General features: G+C 47.5%; 1 protein-coding gene across 6 annotated transcripts in view; it reads left to right on the top strand.

Annotated features, from left to right (window-relative positions):
• The window catches only part of LOC138193628 (IQ motif and SEC7 domain-containing protein 1-like), a 56700-nt gene that overhangs the window by 19795 nt on the left and 15548 nt on the right, over positions 1 to 21357 (top strand). Inside the window, exon 1 of one of the 6 annotated variants that reach the window (XM_069141766.1) lies at positions 13879 to 14114. The exons of the other annotated variants lie outside the window; for them this stretch is intronic. Coding sequence (XP_068997867.1) covers positions 14050 to 14114 — 65 coding nt within the window. The 5' untranslated portion in view covers positions 13879 to 14049. Of the gene's footprint in view, positions 1 to 13878; positions 14115 to 21357 lie in introns of those variants that run through there. 6 annotated transcript variants of the gene reach the window in all.

Here is a 21357-nt window from a genome sequence, read left to right as displayed (position 1 = left end):
GTGTGTCCATACAGATGTTTTATCACAGTGTGTATCCATACAGATGTTTAATCAGCGTATGTCCATACAGATGTTTTATCACGGTGTGTATCCATACAGATGTTTAATCACAGTGTGTGTCCATACAGATGTTTTATCACAGTGTGTGTCCATACAGATGTTTTATCACGGTGTGTCCATACAGATGTTTTGTCACGGTGTGTCCATACAGATGTTTTATCACAGTGTGTCCATACAGATGTTTTATCACAGTGTGTATCCATACAGATGTTTAATCAGCGTATGTCCATACAGATGTTTTATCACGGTGTGTATCCATACAGATGTTTTATCACGGTGTGTATCCATACAGATGTTTTAGCAGTGTGTCCATACAGATGTTTTATCACAGTGTTTATCCATACAGATGTTTTATCACAGTGTTTATCCATACAGATGTTTCATCAGTGTGTATCCATACAGATGTTTTATCACAGTGTTTATCCATACAGATGTTTTATCACAGTGTGTATCCATACAGATGTTTTATCACAATGTATGTCCATACAGATGTTTTATCACAGTGTGTCCATACAGATGGTTTATCACAGTGTGTCCATACAGATGTTTCATCAGTGTGTGTCCATACAGATGTTTTATCAGTGTGTATATTGACATGATGAATTGTGTATTTGAGCCTTACTCTGTTGTTACAAAGATCCTCTGAATGACATCAGCAGGAAACAGAAGCAACAAGCTTTAATTCAGGTGAAGGTCATGTGACCGACATAAACACACATGAAACTCTTCTTCTGCTCTGTTGAAGTTTTACAGTCTGATGATTCAACAGAGACGAAGGAGCAGAAAAAAAAATATCACACTTTAAAAACAAGCGTCTGCTGGCTGACGGCAGTACTGCAGCTCAGAACTTCAACTCCCAGACTGCTCTGCTTTCCTTCCCTCCTTCCTGATTTAACTCTTCTCACTCCACCTTATCTTTTTCTCCTCCACCTCCTTCACCTCTCCTGCCCCTCCTCTCCTGTCTTTGTCTCTCTCGTCTGTTTGTGTGTCTCTCAGAGAGGAGGAAGATGATGACATCGCCCATCAGTTCTGTTGCCCCGCCTCCGAGTGCAGTAGCCCCTCCTCTAGGTAACCGGGGGCGACCACGAGACACTCCCCGTCCTGCCCGACTCTCCCCAGATAAAAGGGAGGGGTGATTGTGTCCCCTCGGCTTGTCTCCGTCCCTGTTTGAACCTCCGATCACCGAACGGCAAGAAAAAGACACTAAAACAAACGGAGGACGTCGGGTGTTTCACTAAAACGGCTCGTTTGTTCACTAAATTTGAGGCTCAAACTTGCAAAATAATGAAACCCCACCTTTAATAATACGACGAAGGTGGCTTTGCATCTCCGCTGCTCCTCCAGTTTGTCTTTTCTGTGAAAGAGCTGCACCTGCAGCTGTGAAGCACCAGGACGCTCCGTCAGCGAGCAGGCTGACCTACACCCCCCCCCCCCCCTCCCCCCACACTCCTCCCTCCCCCGTGACGCAGCTCAACGGCAGTGATGAGTCAGCAGTTTTGGTGCGAACACGCCAGATGGTCTTTGACCTCTCCGCCTGAGAACTATCTCCGTCTGTTCCCTCGTCTCCCGTTTGGATGTGAACGGGGACCCGAACGGTTTATCCTCCCTGTCCGAGCATGAAGCCATGACCCTGCTGTTTCCTGACCGCTGGGCCCAGAGCCTGACGAGACAGAGAGAGGGGGGTGGAGGTGGTGGTGGGGGGGGGGGGCAGCAGGGTCGGCTCCGGGGCCGCCCGCATCATCAGCAGGTAGCCCCGGAGGACCGGCCGCCACGTCCCGACTCTGTCTCCACAGGACTCTGTCTGTCCGGCATCTGTTCACCGCATCACCACAAACTCTCTGGAGGGACTGAGGACTCCTCGAGTCCCGTTTGGACGTGACGCTGAAAGACAGCGAGTTCACAAACTGTGCGAGGAACCACACAGCATGTGGAGGTCGTCCTCTGTAAAACCCGGAGACACGAGTCCGGTCTTTTATAGAGTCATTACCGTCCGACGTACTGCAGCCTGGGTTCTCCTTAGAACTGCTTCTTTTCTTAAGTCACACAGAACACCGCAGCGAGTGGAAGTGTCGCCGGCGGACTTTCCTGCAGAACGTCAGGGAACGTTTGTGTTCCTCGGTGAATACGCCGACGCTAAATTCACTGAAATAAGAACAGAGTTTGGTGCAACGCTCGTAATACTTTACAGCAGGTACACAAACCACTCGCTGTGGTCACGATTACAAACCGTGTTTCCATCTGAGGCGAGCTGAAGCTGGAGGTAAAGGTGGAGATAGAGGTGTAGAAGGTGACGGTGAAGGTGAAGCTAGAGGTGGAGGTGGAGATGGTGAAGGTGAAGCGTAAGATGTTGGTGGAGGTGAATCGAAAGCTGAAGGTGGAGGTGGAAGTGGAGATGGAGGTGAAGTTGAAGGTGGAGGTGGATTTGAGGGTGGAGGTGGACATAAAGGTGAAGCTAAAGCTGGAAGTGAAGCTAGAGTTGAAGGTGGAGGTGGATGTGAAGGTGGAGGTAAAGTTGAAGGTGGAGGTGGACGTGAAGCTGAAGCTAAAACTGGAGGTGGAAGTGAAGGTGAAGGTAGGGGTGGAGGTGTAGGGGGTGAAGATGAGGGTGGACGTGAAGGTGGGGGTGAATGTGGAGGTGAAGCTGGTGGTGGAGATGGATTTGAGGGTGGAGGTGAAGGTGGAGGTGGATTTGAGGGTGAAGTTGAAGGTGGACGTGAAGGTAGGGGTGGAGGCGTAGGTGGGGGTGAAGATGAGGGTGGAGGTGAAGGTGGGGGTGAATGGGGAGGTGAGGGTGGAGGTGAAATGAAGGTGGAGGTGAAGAAGGTGGAGATGGAGGTGAAAGTGAGGGTGGAGGTGAAGCTAAAGCTGGAGGTGAAGGTGGAGCTAAAGCAGGAGGTGGAGGTGAAGCTGTGGGTAGAGGTGGAGGTGAAGCAGCAGATGGAGCTCCACAAGAACAGGAACTCAGCTCGCACAGAAAAACACTCAAAGTGCTTCCCCTGTTACAGTTTAGGGAGAACCTGGTTCTACTGTGTACAGTACACACACACACACACACACACACACACACACACACACACACACACACACACACACACACACAGCAGATAATACAGGACATCAGTTTTATCTGATGACTCTCGGTTGGAGTTTGTTTACGTACAGCAGCGTTCTGATAGTGATCCACTACACCACCAGACCACTACATCACTACACCACCAGAGCACAACTCCACTACACCACCACACCACTACACCACCAGACCACTACACCATTACCCCACAACACCACCAGACCACTACACCACCAGACCACTACACCATTACCCCACTACACCACCAGACCACAACATCACTACACCACCACACCACCAGACCACTACACCACCAGACCACTACACCACCAGACTAGTACACCACTACACCACCAGACCACCACACCACCAGACTACTACACCACCAGAACACTACACCACCAGACCACAACACCACCAGACCACTACACCACAACACCACCAGACCACTATACCACTACACCACCAGACCACTACACCACCAGACCACTACACCACTACTCCAACGGACCACTACACCACTACTCCAACGGACCACTACACCACCAGACCACCAGGAGGGTTCCTCCTCTCGGGGTACTCCAGCAAAACCTCTCCTGGTCCCGGCCGGACCTGGATTCACTTTCCACAAATGTTTGGATTCAGGTTTTAGTTTGACTCAGGTGTGCTCGTGACGAGCGTGAATGGACTCGGTGAGAGGGACACCTTCAAACGGAGGCAGCAGATCATTCATTTATTTCATTTATACAAATTAAATTATATGCAGCACAGTGACACGAGGTCAAAGGTCACAACGCGCTTTTTCTGTATTTGAAAAGAGAAACACAACCTACAAACCATCAATGATTTTATTTTGAAAAGCTGTGCAGATAAAATGGACCACACAATGTGGCATTCTGGGAAATATCTTCTCAAAACTCTTGATATTAAACATGAGAAGACGAGGTCATGGTGCACATCCACAATGAATACATAGTGTGTGTGTGTGTGTGTGTGTGTGTGTGAGAGTGAGGGTGAGAGAGAGAGAAGCAGCAGCAGTGTGTTCACCCATGTGACTCCCAGTAAATCTCCTGCAGGACAATCGACCAATCGGACGATCAGCTAACAGCTGTCACTCTAAAAGGATAAAAAGTTCAGATGGTCTGAGAATTTGTTGTGTCCCTGAACACAACACGTGTTGGTGTGTGATGTGTCAATGAACACATTAAGAGGACATTTTTATGCCGTAACTCTAAAACACAAAACAATGTTTCTTCTTTTTATTCTTTCACATTCATGGCTCGGGATGCTACAGGTTACCGTGGCAACACGTATTGTAATCTGCTGCCGTGAGGACGAATGTCAGGTTCCGGTGGTCACCACGACGATACACACACACACACACACACACACACACACAGACAGGCTCCTCTTCCTCCTCCTCTCTTTGGTTCCTCTTTTCTTCTTCTGTGGTTTTCTGTCTCATCATGTAAATACTCGTCTCTTTCTTCTTCTGTAAATTATTTAAACGAACATGGATATAAAATATAAAGATATAAAACATCAGAGGTGACATGCTGAGAATGTACATGATGATGATGATTATGATGATGATGATTGTTTCTGTGCGTTGATTAACAGCTGTGATTATGATGATGTCATAATGATGATTCTTTCTGTGCGTTGAATAAAAGCTGTGATGATGATGTCATGATGAAGACTACCGCACTGGTGGGTGATGAGGATGATGATGGTGGTGAATGATGAGGATTAAAAGCTCCTATGATTCTAAAGATGCTTCCTGAAACTTTTTCTTCACGTGAAGATTGGTCGTCAGCAATGACATCGTGCACACAGCTTGTCTGCTGTTGAACACATCGTGTTTCACAGCTGAAAGTGTCTCAGTAACACATTGGACTGGACATCAGGACACACCCATTATCTACACCTGAGGGGGTGGAGCCTAACCAAGAAACATACATACATTATCTACACCTGAGGGGGTGGAGCCTAACCTGGAAACATACATGCATACATTATCTACACCTGAGGGGGTGGAGCCTAACCTACATGCATACATACATCTATTATCGACACCTGAGGGGGTGGAGCCTAACCTACATGTATACATAAACCCATTATCTACACCTGAGGGGGTGGAGCCTAACCTACATACATACTTACATCTATTATCTACACCTGAGGGGGTGGAGCCTAACCTACATATATACATAAATCCATGATCTACATCTGAGGGGGTGGAGCCTAACCTCCATACATACTTACATCTATTATCTACACCTGAGGGGGTGGAGCCTAACCTACATACATACATACGTCGATGATCTACACACCTCTGTCACACACACACACACACACACACAGACCGGCTTCCCTCCCTCCCTCCTCCTCCTCCTCCTCCCCCTCCTCACCTGACCACCTGACCATGATCAGGTGACCAGGTGATTACATGATCAGCAGCTCCAGCTGAGTCAGACGGAAGTGAAACCGGGTCTTGTGAATGTGTTTGTCCGTCCCTCCTTCTCGTCTCTCGGGACATTGATGAGCTGGTGCAGCCGTGGAGAACAAGGCATGATGGGTAATTAACGGTCTGAAGGAACACTCTGCCTCACTTTGTTTTTCAGGAAGTTTGGATCCATTTCAACAAACAGGGTTCCTGTAGAAGGAGTTCATGAGTTCACCTGCAGCCGCTAGATCCGTTGGCGTCCCTCAGATATTTCAAATCAGCTCCTAGTGTGTGTGTGTGTGTGTGTGTGTGTGTGTGTGTGTGTGTGTGTGTGTGTGTGTGTTCTGGTTAGAAAAGAAGCTGCAGCTCATCAGATCAGAGGACTGTCAGCTCCTTTAACGATGAATGTGTTTTTATTTATATGAGTGTCTGTCACACCTGAAGATGATGATGATGATGAGTGCTCTTCATCATGCAGTGGGTCAGAACACCGGTAGAACCCTGGAGAACCGTTCGTGTTTCTACAGCAGTTCTGTGAACAAACTGAACAGAACCATTCTGACAGCAGAATGTCTTTCAGCTGAATCCAAGGATCTGATGAGATTTTTGACCTCTGACCTTTTGCAGTGAATGATATCCATGTTGTTTGTGGAGGTAGAAGAGATGATCAATAATCAATAATAAATAAAAAGGAGTAAAATAGATATAATTAATGTACAAAACCCAAACCTTCAGGAAGCAGTGAAGAAGAGGATGCAGTGATGAAGAGGATGCAGTGAAGAAGAAGATGCAGTGATGAAGAGGATGCTGTGAAGAAGAGGATGCAGTGATGAAGAGGATGCAGTGATGAAGAGGATGCTGTGAAGAAGAGGATGCTGTGAAGAAGAGGATGCAGTGATGAAGAGGATGCACTGAGAGCGCCCCCTCCAGGACGTTGGTCGGTGATGTCATCAGAAGGTGCCCTTGAGGACGTCAGGGAGACAGACGGCAGATGAATCCGAGGGCCGCTGGGATGTTCGGCGTGCCTCATGTCTGCTGTGACCTTTGCCCTCTGTTCTGTCTGCGCTCCTCTGGGACCTGGTCGCCTCTCTGCAGGTAGGCACACCTGCACAGTTGACCTTTGAACCCTGAATGCCTTTACCTTTGACCTGAGACCCTGCTGAGAGGGAGAGAGAGAAAGAGAAAGCAGAAGTTTGTTTGTTTGTTTGTTTAGATCCCATTAACACACAACTCGGACACACACTCATACACACTGTTGTGTAAATGCTGCCCTGACCCTCCGCAGTGTCACACACACTTTAGCTCGGTTGTGTGTCCGGATCATTAGCGTTGTAGGCGGGGCATCTGTGATGTGGGCGGGGCATTCTAGATGTGGGTGGGGTATTCGTGATGTGGGCGGGTCAGGCGTGTGAGGAGGTGAAGGAGGTTGCAGCAGTTTCCCTCTGAGCAGTCTGCAGTGACATCATCGGTCTGCTGTGACATCACACCTGTCAGGCTGGATGCTGATTCGCCTGCTGCACACTTCAACAACCACATGACCATGATGCACACATACATTTGGAGCTCTGCGTGTGTGTGTGTGTGTGTGTGTGTGTGTGTGTGTGTGTGTGTGTGTGTGTGTGTGTGTGTGTGTGAGTGTTTCACTCATCAATGTGCACACACAGCCTGTCAGTCACATTCATGTGCACTCAGCCATTCTCTCTCTCTCACACACACACACACACACACACACACACACACACACACACACACACACACACAGGAGGAGGAGTGGCTGGGCGAGAGAGTGAGGAAGAATGTGGGCGAGAGGAAGAAAGGAATAAGAGGAGGGCAGGCTCAGAGGAGGAGGAGCAGGAGGAGGAGGAAGAGCCGGGCCAAGCGAGTGATAGAGAAAGTGAGGGAGGTGTGTGTGTGTGTGTGTGTGTGTGTGTGTGTTTGTGTGTGTGTGTTTTATTCTCTCCAATGTAAATGAATGGAAGGCGTCTCCACTGTCTTCAGAACGGTAAGAAGCTGCTGCATTTGCTAATAACAGGAGGAGTGTGTGTGTGTGTGTGTGTGTGTGTGTGTGTGTGTGTGTGTGTGTGTGTGTGTGTGTGTATTCCTCACCTTGTGGGATAGAGACCTGGTTTCCGGTTCGGTTCTGCTGTGCTTCGTCATTTCTTTGTGTCTTTGTGTCTCTCTGTCTTTGTGTCTCTCTGTCTCTGTGTCTTTGTGTCTCTCTGTGTCTTTGTGTCTCTATGTCTCTGTGTCTCTGTCTTTATGTCTCTGTGAGGACCAGTCTCTGAGGACTGAAGACGTTGTGTCTGGTTGTCCCTGTGGGACAGACGGAGGCTGTTTGAGGACTCAGACGATGTCCACACTTTTTTATCTGGAGAACCTCAGTGATATTAAAAATCAGTTTGATGTGCGTCCCGGTCGAGAAGCTGCAGCTACAACGATGAGTTCAGGTAACATCGTAAAGCTCAGTGCCTTTCCATATGCCTGTTTTATGCACCATTCCTTTTCTGAATATTTTGTCATTTGCACGTTATGCCCCCTTATTCATTTTGCAGAGAAAAAAACATTGAATTCTAATATCACAAAAAAGTTTTCACGCGTGGCTGAGCTGGAAAAGTTAACAAATATGTAATCACTGAACAGAAAGCGGTGTGGAGGACGGAGGTGAAGAATGAGGACGGTCTCCTCCTCTCACTGAGCCTCCTTCTTCTGACCCACCTTAATGAGTCTCAGGTTCATGTTGAGATGAGCTCAGGTTTGGACTGAAGTTAGTCTCTGACAGCCGGGTCCTCAGAAGTGGAATAATCCCAACCTGTGTGCTCCTCTTCCTCCTCATCAAGCGGACTGGTGTGAGGCAGCAGCTGAATAAATCTGCAACTCGGCTTAAATCAAACATGAAGTCACGTTAAATACTGCAAACACACACGGAGCTGCTCTGCTTCGTCTTCTCCGGATGAGGAAGGTTGATCTGTGGCTGCTGGGAGAAGACCAGTAACACCAGTAACACCAGTAACACAACCGTGTTATCGTTAGAACCGTTAAAACCATTAGAACCGTTCGAACCTTCAGAACTATTAGAACCGTTAAAACATTTAGAACCAACCCGTCAGAACCATTAGAAGCATTAGAACTATTAAAAGCATTCGAAGCATTAGAACCGCTGTTGGCTCCTAGACGTTACAGAAGTAACACCCCTGTTGGCTCCGCCCACCACCACACCTGCAGGGTCCTCTCTGTGTCGTCCACCTACGGGCAGTGATGACTTTAAACTCTGTTCTGCTGCTGGTATAAACATTTCAAACGGAGTTATCGGACTGAACTGTGGTTCCTCTTCATGGATATCACAATTTGGAAACAGAAGTCAATGAAGTATGTAACATTTAAAGCTGACGTGTCGGCGGATCGTCATCGCGATCCGTGTTTGGCCCGTTTCATCGCTGTGTTCCTCTCCGGTCATGTCGCTGCTGAGCTGAAGACGAACTGTAAATACAATAAAAGATTCATACCTCGACCTATTTGTTCAGAAGGAGAAGAAAAGAAGGAAAACACAACTGAAGGCTGCGCTTGATCCGAACAAGTCTCCTGTCCTGTCTGCAGTCACCACCTTTCTGTCAATCTAACACTCCTCATCATCATCATCATCTTCATCATCACCACCATCATCATCATCATCACCACCACCATCATCATCATCATCATCATCATCATCATGTTCAAACTCTGGTTTCATTGTCTGTCTTCATGCTTTAAATCCATTCAGACCAGCAGATGGAGTCGTTGGACTCATGTTGTTGGATCACCTTTGCACTTTTATTTCTTGGGCTGTTTCTTGGCATCTGAACCGTTCCTGCTCAGATGAAGTGTTAATAAGACAATATGAAGAATAGATCCATCAGTAAATGTGAAAACGATGCTGTTGGTTTCTGGTTTCTGGTTTCTGAGGTGGAGGTTTGTTTGCCGTTTCACGAGTGTGAGTCTTGAGATCAGATCTTCGAGGAGAAGCAGCAACTGCCCAGAATAATCGGGTCCCATCAGGGCGGTGGTGAAGTGAAGTGTGAAGGCGCTCCAGTGCACTACCGCTCAATTATTCAGCAACGGGCTGCTGGGACGTTAGCTAGCCTTTCGTAGCCCAGCAGCAGAGCCGCGAGGAGGTTTGGTGGCGACAGCAGAAAACAAAGATCGTTGGTTTTTCAAAAAGGTACCGTGACGTTTGTGATTTCTCCGCGGAGGTCTACGAAGGTCTGCAGTAGATGTTTGGTCAGAGTTCTTGTCAAGAGAGTAACGTGCTGTCTGTTAAACTGCACGCCATCCATCCAGAGATTCAATGTTCTTCCAGTTTCCTGAAGCAGGTAGCCGGAGCAGCGTTACAGACCGCACGCCTTCTCTTTGTTGCTCCAGCCGGGTACAAAATGTCGTAGACAGGAACATTGATATCGGGCCGGTTGCTGAACACGTTGACTTCTTCGACTCTTCCATTGTCTACGAATTGTCCACGAATGGCAGCAAAGGTTCCGGGTTGTTTTTGGTGTGCAGATATTTCACCGTTTACTGGGCAGCTTTCTCTGAAACATGAGAACTGAAAACTACTGATGGGTTTGACTCCTGACTCCTTAGTACTCCTGCTAAATACTGCTGCTAAATACTGCTGCTGCTAACTACGGCTGTTAACTACTACTACTAACAATACTAACTGCTGCTAACTCCTGCTGACAATACTAGTCACTGAGGTGACAGCTGTTGATAAGAGTCTTCCTGCCGTCACCGACTGAACCACGACGTGTTGTTAGATGCTCGTTTTTGTCGTTATCGATTGACGTTTGCGGTGATGTGAGATTATCAGTGAGAATCTATCATCAGCTGTTCATGTATTGATCAGGCTCAGACACGGTGCTGCTGAGGTCCAGTGGTACTCGAGTGCTGTTCACTAACTGGTGTCATATACAGAATAAGTGACACACACACCATCATAATGTAAAGCCTGACGCTGCACACCTGTCTGCTGTGTGGGAGCTGACAGGTGAGCGTTGGACTGATGTCAGACAGTCAGGAAGTCAGATCCAGGATCCAGAGTAACACACCGTGTTAATGAAAGTGGAAACAATTCATGCATCCAGGTTCTGTCCAACATTTCAGGGTTCCTCTTCGGTCCACTCTGCTTCCTCCCTGCAACCAAACCAATGAGATGTATCAGTTGCGGCCTCCGTCCTGCAGGGGGAGCGGTTGGCCGTCCCTGTTTTTTGTTGTTGTTTTTGTTGGACTTCCTGTCCGTCACTTCCTGTGGAACACATGAACGTTGGGCAGAGAACCTACAGGTAACATCATCTCTGATATCATCAGACATTCACGGAGGGAACTGTCGAGTCATGTTTTCTGTTACGTACGCATGCAAACAGAGTTCAGAGCTCACAGACACACTAAACAGCGTTTTCCTCCAGACTGCTTAGCTTCGTGTTGTTGTGGGTCTCGTGTTGTCTGCCTGTTCGTCAGCAGCGAGTCTTTCGTTTATTGAACAGATCAATACTTCTGATTGTTAGTCGTCATGTTGACGGATGCGTAGTCGTGAGCAGTTTGTGACGTCACATTCAGTCTCTGACCTGCAGCTTCAGTGCTGATGAAGGAAAGGATGAATTCATGAATGGATGAATGAATGGAAGAGTGAATGAATAAATAAATGAATGCATGAATAAATGGATGAATGAAGGGATGAATGATTGAGTGAATGAAGGATACAAGCAGCAAGTTTTTTACTGGAATTTTATTCATATCTGAGCAACTAAATGTGCTGCCAGCAGGTGGCGCTGTGCCTCGCTCACCCCACATGACCCATCTCTAAAGTCTTCTGTTAAACACAGGGTCTTGGTTACACTGCATTTCTCTGAGTGTGTGTGTGTGTGTGTGTGTGTGTGTGTGTGTGTGTGTGTGTGTGTGTGTGTCCATATGCTTCTGATCCAGGCCCCTCCCACTCTGTGCTAAAATCAGCAACACGCACACTGTGACAGCATGAAACCTGCGTTGTCATAGCAACACCTCACTTGACTCCTGCGACCAACCCTCCTCCATTCGGCCCCTCCCCTCCTGTTACACGGCAACTGTCTCCAAGCAACATCCTCCTCCCGCCCCCTCCCTCGCTCTCTTATTTTCTAATTACTAGAAACAGGAGAGGGGAGGAGAGGAGAGGGGAGGGGAGGAGAGGAGAGGAGAGGAGAGGAGAGGAGAGGAGAGGGGAGGGGAAGAGAGGAGAGGAGAGGTTTGCTTGGTTAGTTAGTTAGTTTGGTTTCTTAAAAGAAAACCACGTAGACTTCTGCTGTTTGTGTGCTTCAGTCCAGGTCTTGGTCCAGGTCTCGGTCTCGATCTCGGTCCAGGTCCCGGTCCCGGTCCAGGACTTGGTCTCGGTCCAGGTCTCGGTCCAGGGCCAGGTCTAGGCTCAGGTCTTGATTTTGTTCCAGGTCCAGGTCTACGTCTATGTCCAGGTCCCGGTCTCGGTCCAGGTCTCGGTCTTGGTCCAGATCTCGGTCTCGGTTTTCGGTGAACCGTCTGGGTTTTTCCCTCCAGCTGTCCTCGTCCCTACGTGGACTTTTCCCCTCGTTGGTCTTATAGCCTTCTTCTTCCTCGTCACCGTCAGAACACACGAGCTTCCTGGTGCGTCTGTTTGAGTCCTTGTGAATCAGAAGAATCCCACTAGATGGCGCTAAATCCTTTACAGACCTCCATCTTTGTGCAACCTCAAACAAACATGCTGCCAAGAGTCTCAGCCATCAAAAGGTAAATACATCATCAGTGAATATGAGTGGAGGGGTTGGAGACGGACAGACAACGGACTGGGGGTTGGGTGAGGGGGGATTCTGAAAAGTCATGAATTATAGAAGCTTGTCCCGAGGCTGAAGAGTCAGCGTGGAGGGAGAGATGAGAGAAGAAGAGCGACAAAACAGAAGGTGGAAAATCAAAAGAAGACGAGAGAAGAAGGAGATGAAACGATGAGGACAGAACCGTGTGTGGGTCAGCACATGTTGTCGCAGAGCAGGAAACTATGTAATCCCCGACTCCCGTTGCCATGGAAACCAAGGGGAAGCTCCTTTCATGTTTCACTCTTTGTTGCCTACGGTAACCGTCCTGAGAATAAAGGATGGATGGAGAGACAGAGAAACTGGCAGTGGTAACAGATCAGTGATCAATAACCTGGAAACACCCGTTCAGGTGTGTTCAGGTTATTTCAGGTGTGTTCAGGTATGTTCACCTATGTTCAGAGCTGATAGAACATGTGGAACTGATAGAACATGTGGAACTGATAGAACATGTGGAGCTGATGGAACATGCGGAGCTGATAGAACATGTGGGGCTGATAGAACATGTGAGGACGATAGAATGCGAGGATGATAGAACATGTGGAGCTGATAGAACATGTGAGGACTATAGAACGTGTGGAGCTGATAGAACATGTGGGGATGATAGAACATGTGAGGACAATAGAACATGTGGAGCTGATAGAACATGTGGAGCTGATAGAACATGTGAGGACGATAGAATGTGTGGAGCTGATAGAACATGTGGAGCTGATAGAACATGTGAGGACGATAGAATGCGAGGATGATAGAACATGTGGAGCTGATAGAACATGTGAGGACAATAGAACATGTGGAGCTGATAGAACATGTGAGGACAATAGAACGTGTGGAGCTGATAGAACATGTGAGGACAATAGAACGTGTGGAGCTGATAGAACATGTGAGGACAATAGAACGTGTGGAGCTGATAGAACATATGGGGACGATAGAACATGTGGAGCTGATAGAACATGTGAGGACAATAGAACATGTGGAGCTGATAGAACATGTGGAGCTGATAGAACATGTGGGGACAATAGAACATGTGGAGCTGATAGAACATGTGGAGCTGATAGAACATGTGGGGACAATAGAACGTGGAGCTGATAGAACATGTGGGGACAATAGAACGTGGAGCTGATAGAACATGTGGAGCTGATAGAACATGTGGGGACAATAGAACGTGGAGCTGATAGAACATGTGGGGACAATAGAACATGTGGAGCTGATAGAACATGTGGAGCTGATAGAACATGTGGAGACAATAGAACATGTGGAGCTGATAGAACATGTGGAGCTGATAGAACATGTGAGAACGATAGAACATGTGGAGTGATTGTGAACCTGTACATGAACCTCTCTGACAGACCGGATGTACACTCAGATCCAGACAGGAAGTTCAGGGAGCAGAGGAGGGAAAAGAAGGCATGATGAAATAAAGACGGTAAAGAGAGAGGAGGGATGATGATGATGATGATGATGATAATAATGATGATGATGATGCGCCTCTGACGAAGAGCGAAGGAAGGAGAGCGGGTGGAGGGAGGCGGACCAAGAGCGCAGAGAGGCTGAGGCAGCAGCGGATCCCTCCTCCCTCCTCCGGCCGCTCTCTCCGTCGTGTTGTTGCAGCGCGTCGATCCGCGGCAGCAGCAACAATGTGGTGCATCAACTGCGCGTCGGACAAAACGCCCGCCATCCTGCACAACAAGCTGCTCTACTGGTAAGAACCGCCGCGGTGGGACCGGAGAACGACTCGCTGCTGCGCCGCCGCCTCCACACCGGCTCTCTGACTGCGTGTTTTCCGCCCGCGGTGCCGCACTGCTGCGCGGATCGTCGTGTGTTTGTGAGCTGACGGTTGTAAACCTTCAACATGACGCGGTTTGTTGGTCTGAGGCTGCAGCTTAGGAGGGGGTGATGGAGGGGTTGGGGAGGGGGGAGGGGGGGGGGGGGTTCGGCTACTGGAGACGCGCAGAGGAGCCGGTTTGACCTGTCGGTTTGCTCGTTCACGCGCGTCCTTGTTTACCTGTCTGTCTCTCTTTACAGCATGTCTCTCTCTGTGTCTCAGTGTGACGTTACTGCTGCCTGGAGAAGTTAAAGAGGAAATATTGATCCTAAAGTGATCAGCTGTGATTTATCAACTGATTGATCAGCTGTGAGTAATCAGTTGTCAGTGATCCGCTGTCAGTGGTCAGTGAAGAGCTGATCACTGATCATCTGTCAGTGATCAGCTGATTGATCAGCTGTGAGGTCCCACATGTAGGTTTTCACAGTTTTTGAGAATCATGTCGGGCTGAATTCATTAAATGAAGCATTTCAGAAACTTTTTATTTGCTGGTGGGGGTGTGCTGACATGCAGTGAGGTGCAGTGAGGTGTGCTGACATGCAGTGAGGTGCTGCTGACGTGCAGTGAGGTGCAGTGAGGTGTGCTGACATGCAGTGAGGTGCTGCTGACATGCAGTGAGGTGCTGCTGACGTGCAGTGAGGTGTGCTGACATGCAGTGAGGTGCTGCTGACATGCAGTGAGGTGCTGCAGGTGACGGCATCCTATCAGTGTGACCTGAGATCTGTTTTATTGACATAAGTCTGAGCCTGTGTTGGGAGCTCAGCGATAGGCAGCCATCTTGTTTATCAGCTGATTGTTTCCACAGTCCGCCGAGTCCCCGTTTGGAGGGTCCATCCCGACACCAACACTTCAGGACAGATGACGATACTACGGGCAGCTGGGAGCAGAACTATAAAAGGCCTCTGACGTCACTTTGCCTCTCTTTGTGGTCATTTTCTTTCTGTGCTTGTTTCACGTCACTCTGTGCTCAAACGTTTTGTTATTTAGTTTTATTTTATTTTCTATAGTAATTTTGAGTTGTTTGTGGTTTGACAGAAATCTTTTTTTCGGCGTTTCAGTCATCCGTTCACACTTTCAGTATTCGTTAGTTGGGGGTCCACTTGAAGTGTTCATTCTGCATGACAGCTACAAGTTATGTTGAAGTGAGCAGCTCCTCTGTGCATCAAGAGACAGGAAGTGATTTACTTTGAGACAATAAGATATTTAGTGTTTAACACCAACATAGATAGATAGACTGATACTCACAAACAAACCAGTTGAGAAATCAACAAACTCCTGCACGAGTCACGCAGGATCCTCGACATTTCCTGAGTTCTGGTTTAGAAGGGTTACACTGTTGTTTACACTGTCCTTACACTGATGTTTACACTGTCCTTACACTGTTGTTTACACTGTCCTTACACTGTTGTTTACACTGTCCTTACACTGTTGTTTACACTGTCCTTACACTGTTGTTTACACTGTCCTTACACTGTTGTTAACACTGTCCTTACACTGATGTTTACACTGTCCTTACACTGATGTTTACACTGTCCTTACACTGTTGTTTACACTGTCCTTACACTGTTGTTAACACTGTCCTTACACTGATGTTTACACTGTCCTTACACTGATGTTAACACTGTCCTTACACTGATGTTTACACTGTTCTTAGTGTTGTTTACACTGTTCTTGTACTGTTTTTTACACTGTTCGCATAGTGTTGTTTACACTGTCCTTACACTGTTGTTAACACTGTCCTTACACTGATGTTTACACTGTCCTTACACTGATGTTTACACTGTTCTTGTACTGTTTTTTACACTGTTCGCATAGTGTTGTTTACACTGTTCTTATGCTGTTGTTTACACTGTTCTTATACTGTTTTTTACACTGTTCGCACAGTGTTGTTTACACTGTGCTAATACTGTTGTTTATATTGTTCTTAGTGTTGTTTACATTGTTCTTACAGTGTTGTTTACACTGTTCTTCTACTGTTGTTTACACTGTTCTTACAGTGCTGTTTACATTGTTCTTACACTGTTGTTTACACTGTTTACAGTGTTGTTTCTGATCCCACTGTTGTTTTACAGTGTTGTTTTTAACTCACTGTTTGTGATGGAGCTTCGTCTCAGTCTGGGAGCTCAGGTGGGACACCCCCATCCCCGGCTCTCTGCACGGCCGGTGGGAGTGTTGAGTGTTGAGGAGGAGAAGACGTGCACTGAGTCATGCAGGCTGTTGGAGGAGCGCTGCTGAAGGAGTTGACTCAGCGGCGTTGTTGCTTTAATCCCAGCGGAGCGAGGCTGTTGCCTGGAAACCTGCGAGCTGACTCTGAGCCGACTCCCCGCTCAGGCTTTCTGGGACACGTTGAGGCTGTGAGGTCTGTTAGAGACGCTGCGGGGCGGAGGACGCCTCGGGCGGCTGCGCTCATCACACACCACGGTTACACTGAACACACTGAGGATGCAGCTACAGATGAAGCGCGTCCTAAGGGGGGCGCTAGAGGAGGGCGCGAGGGGAGAGGTCAGCTGTCATCACAATGAGAAGGGTTCATCTGGTGGGGAGCAGGACAGTTTCACATTTACTCTTCATGTTCTGGTGGAAACGATGAGTCTGAGGAGACATGATATCATCGATGACATCAGTGAACAGTAGTAAAAAAAAAAAGTGGCTGGTAGTGAACAGTAGCAAAACAAAAAGTGGACAATAGTGCACAGTACACAGTAGTGAACAAGAGACGGTAGTGAACAGTGGATCGTAGTGGACTGTGGTGAACAGTAGTGAACAGTGTACATTAGTGAACAGTGAGCGTTCTCTGCTCTGATTGGCTAGTTTAAGGAAGCTGCTCCTCAGCAGATTCAGGTCAGCTCAGAAAGTAAACACTTCTGTCTGCGCACACTCAAATCTGAGCTGACGTATATGAGTGAATGTCAACAAGCCACTGAAGGATCGACGGGACGTCGACCTGACGTCAGTGAAGCTGGTCAGACGACTCCGCTCACGAGGCGGTGCACCTAAAAACACGGGGATGTCACGGTGCACCTGTTCATAACCGCAGCGAGTTCCCGGTCGTAGAAAAAAGATCTTCATGGATGCCGACGTTGTCATGAAGCGCAGACTGAGACTCTGTGTGTGTGTGTGTGTGTGTGTGTGTGTGTGTGTGTGTGTGTGTGTGTGTGTGTGTTAGGCTGAAGGAACTTTTAAGTTCCTCAGTGTCTCCGTAGATTAGTACCTGGGACTAAAGGTTCCTGTGGGCTTTGCTGGGGATGTGATTGTTGGATATGTTGATGTGTTCAGACTGTCTGTGGGACCATGAAGGTGCTGGTGAGGTCTCTCGGTCCGGACCGACGTGTCGCAGAGAAACGACGTGTTGACGACGTGGAGACACGAGTTCCTACAAACAGAAGAGACAGAAGCCTGAAGTCGTTATCGTGTGTTTGTGTTGGACAGAAAGTGTCAGAGAGTCAGACACACCAAGCATGATGCAGCAAAATGTACTGTGTGTGTGTGTGTGTGTGTGTGTGTGTGCGCGTGTGCGGGTGGGTGGATGATCGGGGCTCATTATGTCTGCTCAGCTCACATCCTCTACACACAGCGAGCAGCTTCACTGCAGCAGAAACAGGCTGCACAGCTCAATCTGAGGCTCCACTGTGTGTGTGTGTGTGTGTGTGTGTGTGTGTGTGTGTGTGTGTGTGTGTGTGTGTGTGTGTGTGTGTGTGTGAGAGAGAGAGAACACCATCTCAGGCTCGTATTAAGTCCCACATGAGATTTGAGTTGAAGCTTCCATCAGTGATGATTATTGATCAGCTGAAACACACAGGAGGCAGATCGGATTAGATCCAGGATCAGATCCAGGAGCTGAACCAGGATCAGATCCAGGAGCTGAACCAGGAGCTGAACCAGGATCAGAACCAGGAGATGAACCAGGAGATGAACCAGGAGATGAACCAGGAGATGAACCAGGATCAGAACCAGGAGATGAACCAGGATCTGAACCAGGATCTGAACCAGGAGATGAACCAGGATCAGTCAGCGAACCTTTAAACAGGAAACGCGTCCAAAACCCAAACAGGGAAATGAGGTCACGTTGAGAGGCGAGACAGGAATCACACTCTGAAGTCCTCCCTGTCCTTCCAGTCCTCCCTGTCCTGCAGTCTTTCCTGTCCTCCCTGTCCTTCTAGTCCTTCCAGTCTTTCCTGTCCTCCCTGTGTTCCCTGTCCTTCCTGTCCTCTTTGTCCTCCAGTCCTCCCTGTCACAGACTGACCTCTAACAGTCACAGACTGACCTCTGATAGTCACAGACTGACCTTTGACCTCTAACAGAGTCACAGACTGACCTTTGACCTCTAACTGAGTCACAGACTCTAACAGAACTGTAATGTTCACACAGATAATCAGCTGACCGATCTGATCAGTCTGGATCTTTTTTCTGAACTTCACTTTCTCACCTGAAACACTCTCAGCTCAGAAATAAACCTGAGAATCACACACACACACACACACACACACACACACACACACACACACACACACACACACACACAAGGCATGTGATGGAGAGCATGTTTGTGTGTGTGTCAGACACACCGAGGCATGATGCATCAAAATGTACAGTGTGTGTGTGTGTGTGTGTATATATAAATGTGTGTTTGTGTGTATGTTCAGGTGAAGGTAGGTTTTGTTTTCCACATATGATTAAAAAACAACAGACCGACACACTAAACACTGAAAACAACACTGTCGCCTGCTGCTACACCTCCAACCTCCTTATAAGGACCCGACAGCTTTCTACACGCTGCCCTCTGTTGGACTGGAACATGTAGGGCTGCACGATCATACATGTCGATGCGCATACATGTTAATGTTCATACATGTTGATGATCATACACGTTGTTCATACATGCCAATTTTCATACAAAGTGATGTTCATACATGTCGATGTTCATACATGTCGATGTTCATACATGTTAATGTTAATACATGTGATGATCATACAAGTGATGTTCATACATGTCGATGTTCATACATGTCGATGTTCATACATGTTATGTTCATACATGTCAATGTTCATACATGTGATGTTCATACATGTCAATGTTAATACATGTGATGTTCATACATGTCAATGTTAATACATGTGATGTTCATACATGTCGATGTTAATACATGTGATGTTCATACATGTCAATGTTCATACATGTTGATGTTCATATATGTTGATGTTCATATGTCTACTGACACATACTGTCTTTTTATGCAAACGTTTGTCTCCTCTTCCTCCTCCTACTTCGTCCTGGCTCCCCTCTGTCCTTCTCCTTCATCTCATCGTCCTTGTTTCACCTCCTGCCATCCTCTCCTGCTGCTCCTCTTTGCTCCTCCTCCTCGTCCTCGTACCGACCTCCGTCCCTGCCCTTCATGTGCTACTGTCCCTCCTCTTCCTCTCCTCCCTTTTGAATCTTCCTCCTCTTCCTCCTCATTCCTCCTCTCGGCTGCAGCCAGCGCCCTTCATCAGTGAACAGAGTGGCGATGCTGCGTGCTTCCTGCAGCAGCAGCGTGCAGCCGGTAACCTGCAGTCCTCTGCTCGCAGCCTCGTGCTGCAGGTAGTGTTTTTGGCGACAGTGCAGCCTGCGACAGAAGAAAGAATGTTTATTTTTAGCAGCGCTCAGGATCAGTCAGCACAGCGGCCATGATGAGACACATGAGAGGAGCGCTGTCCTCCTGCACCTCCTCACGTTCTCCGAGCCGAACATCGTCCGTCCAACAGAGCGGCGCTCCGCACAGATAAACACCGTTTCACAGTTTACACTGAATATATTTACTCGGTGTAAACAATGTAAACAGTGAAACACTGTAAACACTAAACAGTGAACGTCTAAACAGTTATACACTGTAAACAGTGAAACACTGTAAACACTAAAAAGTGAAAGTGTAAACAGTGATATACTGTTAACACTGTAAACAGTGAAAGTGTAAACAATGAAACACTGTAAACAGTGAAACACTGTAAACACTGTAAACGGTGAAAGTGTAAACAGTGAAAGACTAAACAGTGAAAGTGTAAACAGTGATACACTGTAAACAGTGAAACCGTGAAAACACTAAACAGTGAAACACTGCAAACAGTGAAACACTAAACAGTGAAAGTGTAAACAGTGATACACTGTAAACAGTGAAACACTGTAAACACTAAACAGTGAAAGTGTAAACAGTTATACACTGTAAACAGTGTAAACAGTGAAAGTGTAAACAGTGAAACACTGTAAACACTAAAAAGTGAAAGTGTAATCAGTGATATACTGTTAACACTGTAAACAGTGAAAGTGTAGACAGTGAAAGTGTAAACAATGAAACACTGTAAACAGTGTAAACGTGAAAGTGTAAACAGTAAAACACTGTAAACAGTGAAACCGTGAAAACACTGTAAACAGTGAAAGTGTAAACAGTGATACACTGTAAACACTCTAAACACTGTAAACAGTGAAACACTGTAAACACTGTAAACAGTGAAACAGTGAAAACAGTATAAACTGTGAAACAGTGTCTCTGTTGTCATCTGTCCCCGGTGCGTCCGTCTGTCCAGGATTGCCGTAGAACCACAGAACAGTGAGCAGAGGTTCCACCAACACGGAGTGTGTCATCTTCACCTCCATCAGAGCTGAAGATGACACATGTAGTCACCGAGAGCATCTCACTGCCTCCGGCTGGAGAGACATGTGGTCCTGTTAGGACTCCCAGCAACACAACACACATGGACACACACACACACACACACACACACACACACACACACACACACATGGAGACACAGACAAACAGAACCCCCCCCCCCCCCCCACACACACACAGAAACACAGAGAGACACACACCCCTCACACACTCTCGCTTTCTGGTGAAACGAGGTCAGGACGAGCTGTCTCACTAACACACATTTCTCCAAGTCCGAATGTAGAGCGCCCCCCCCCCCCTACGCCCCCATCCCCCTCCCCCACAAAAAACATGGATCGTGTTTTTGATTTCAGAATGTTTTAGGTGTGTGTGTGTGTGTGTGTGTGTGTGTGTGTGTGTGTGTGTGTGTTTATGCACTAGTGCCACCAGGTGAGCACTATATTAGGAACACCTGCACACCTGTCTGTTCAGCCAAT

The sequence above is a fragment of the Embiotoca jacksoni genome, unplaced genomic scaffold (assembly GCF_022577435.1).
Source record: "Embiotoca jacksoni isolate LCO1_2020_lvr unplaced genomic scaffold, fEmbJac1.0.p SCAF_91, whole genome shotgun sequence".
In the NCBI taxonomy this organism is placed as follows: Eukaryota; Metazoa; Chordata; class Actinopteri; family Embiotocidae; genus Embiotoca; species Embiotoca jacksoni.
Note: the sequence above shows the minus strand (reverse complement) of the source record. Positions and strands in the feature narration are given on the sequence as shown.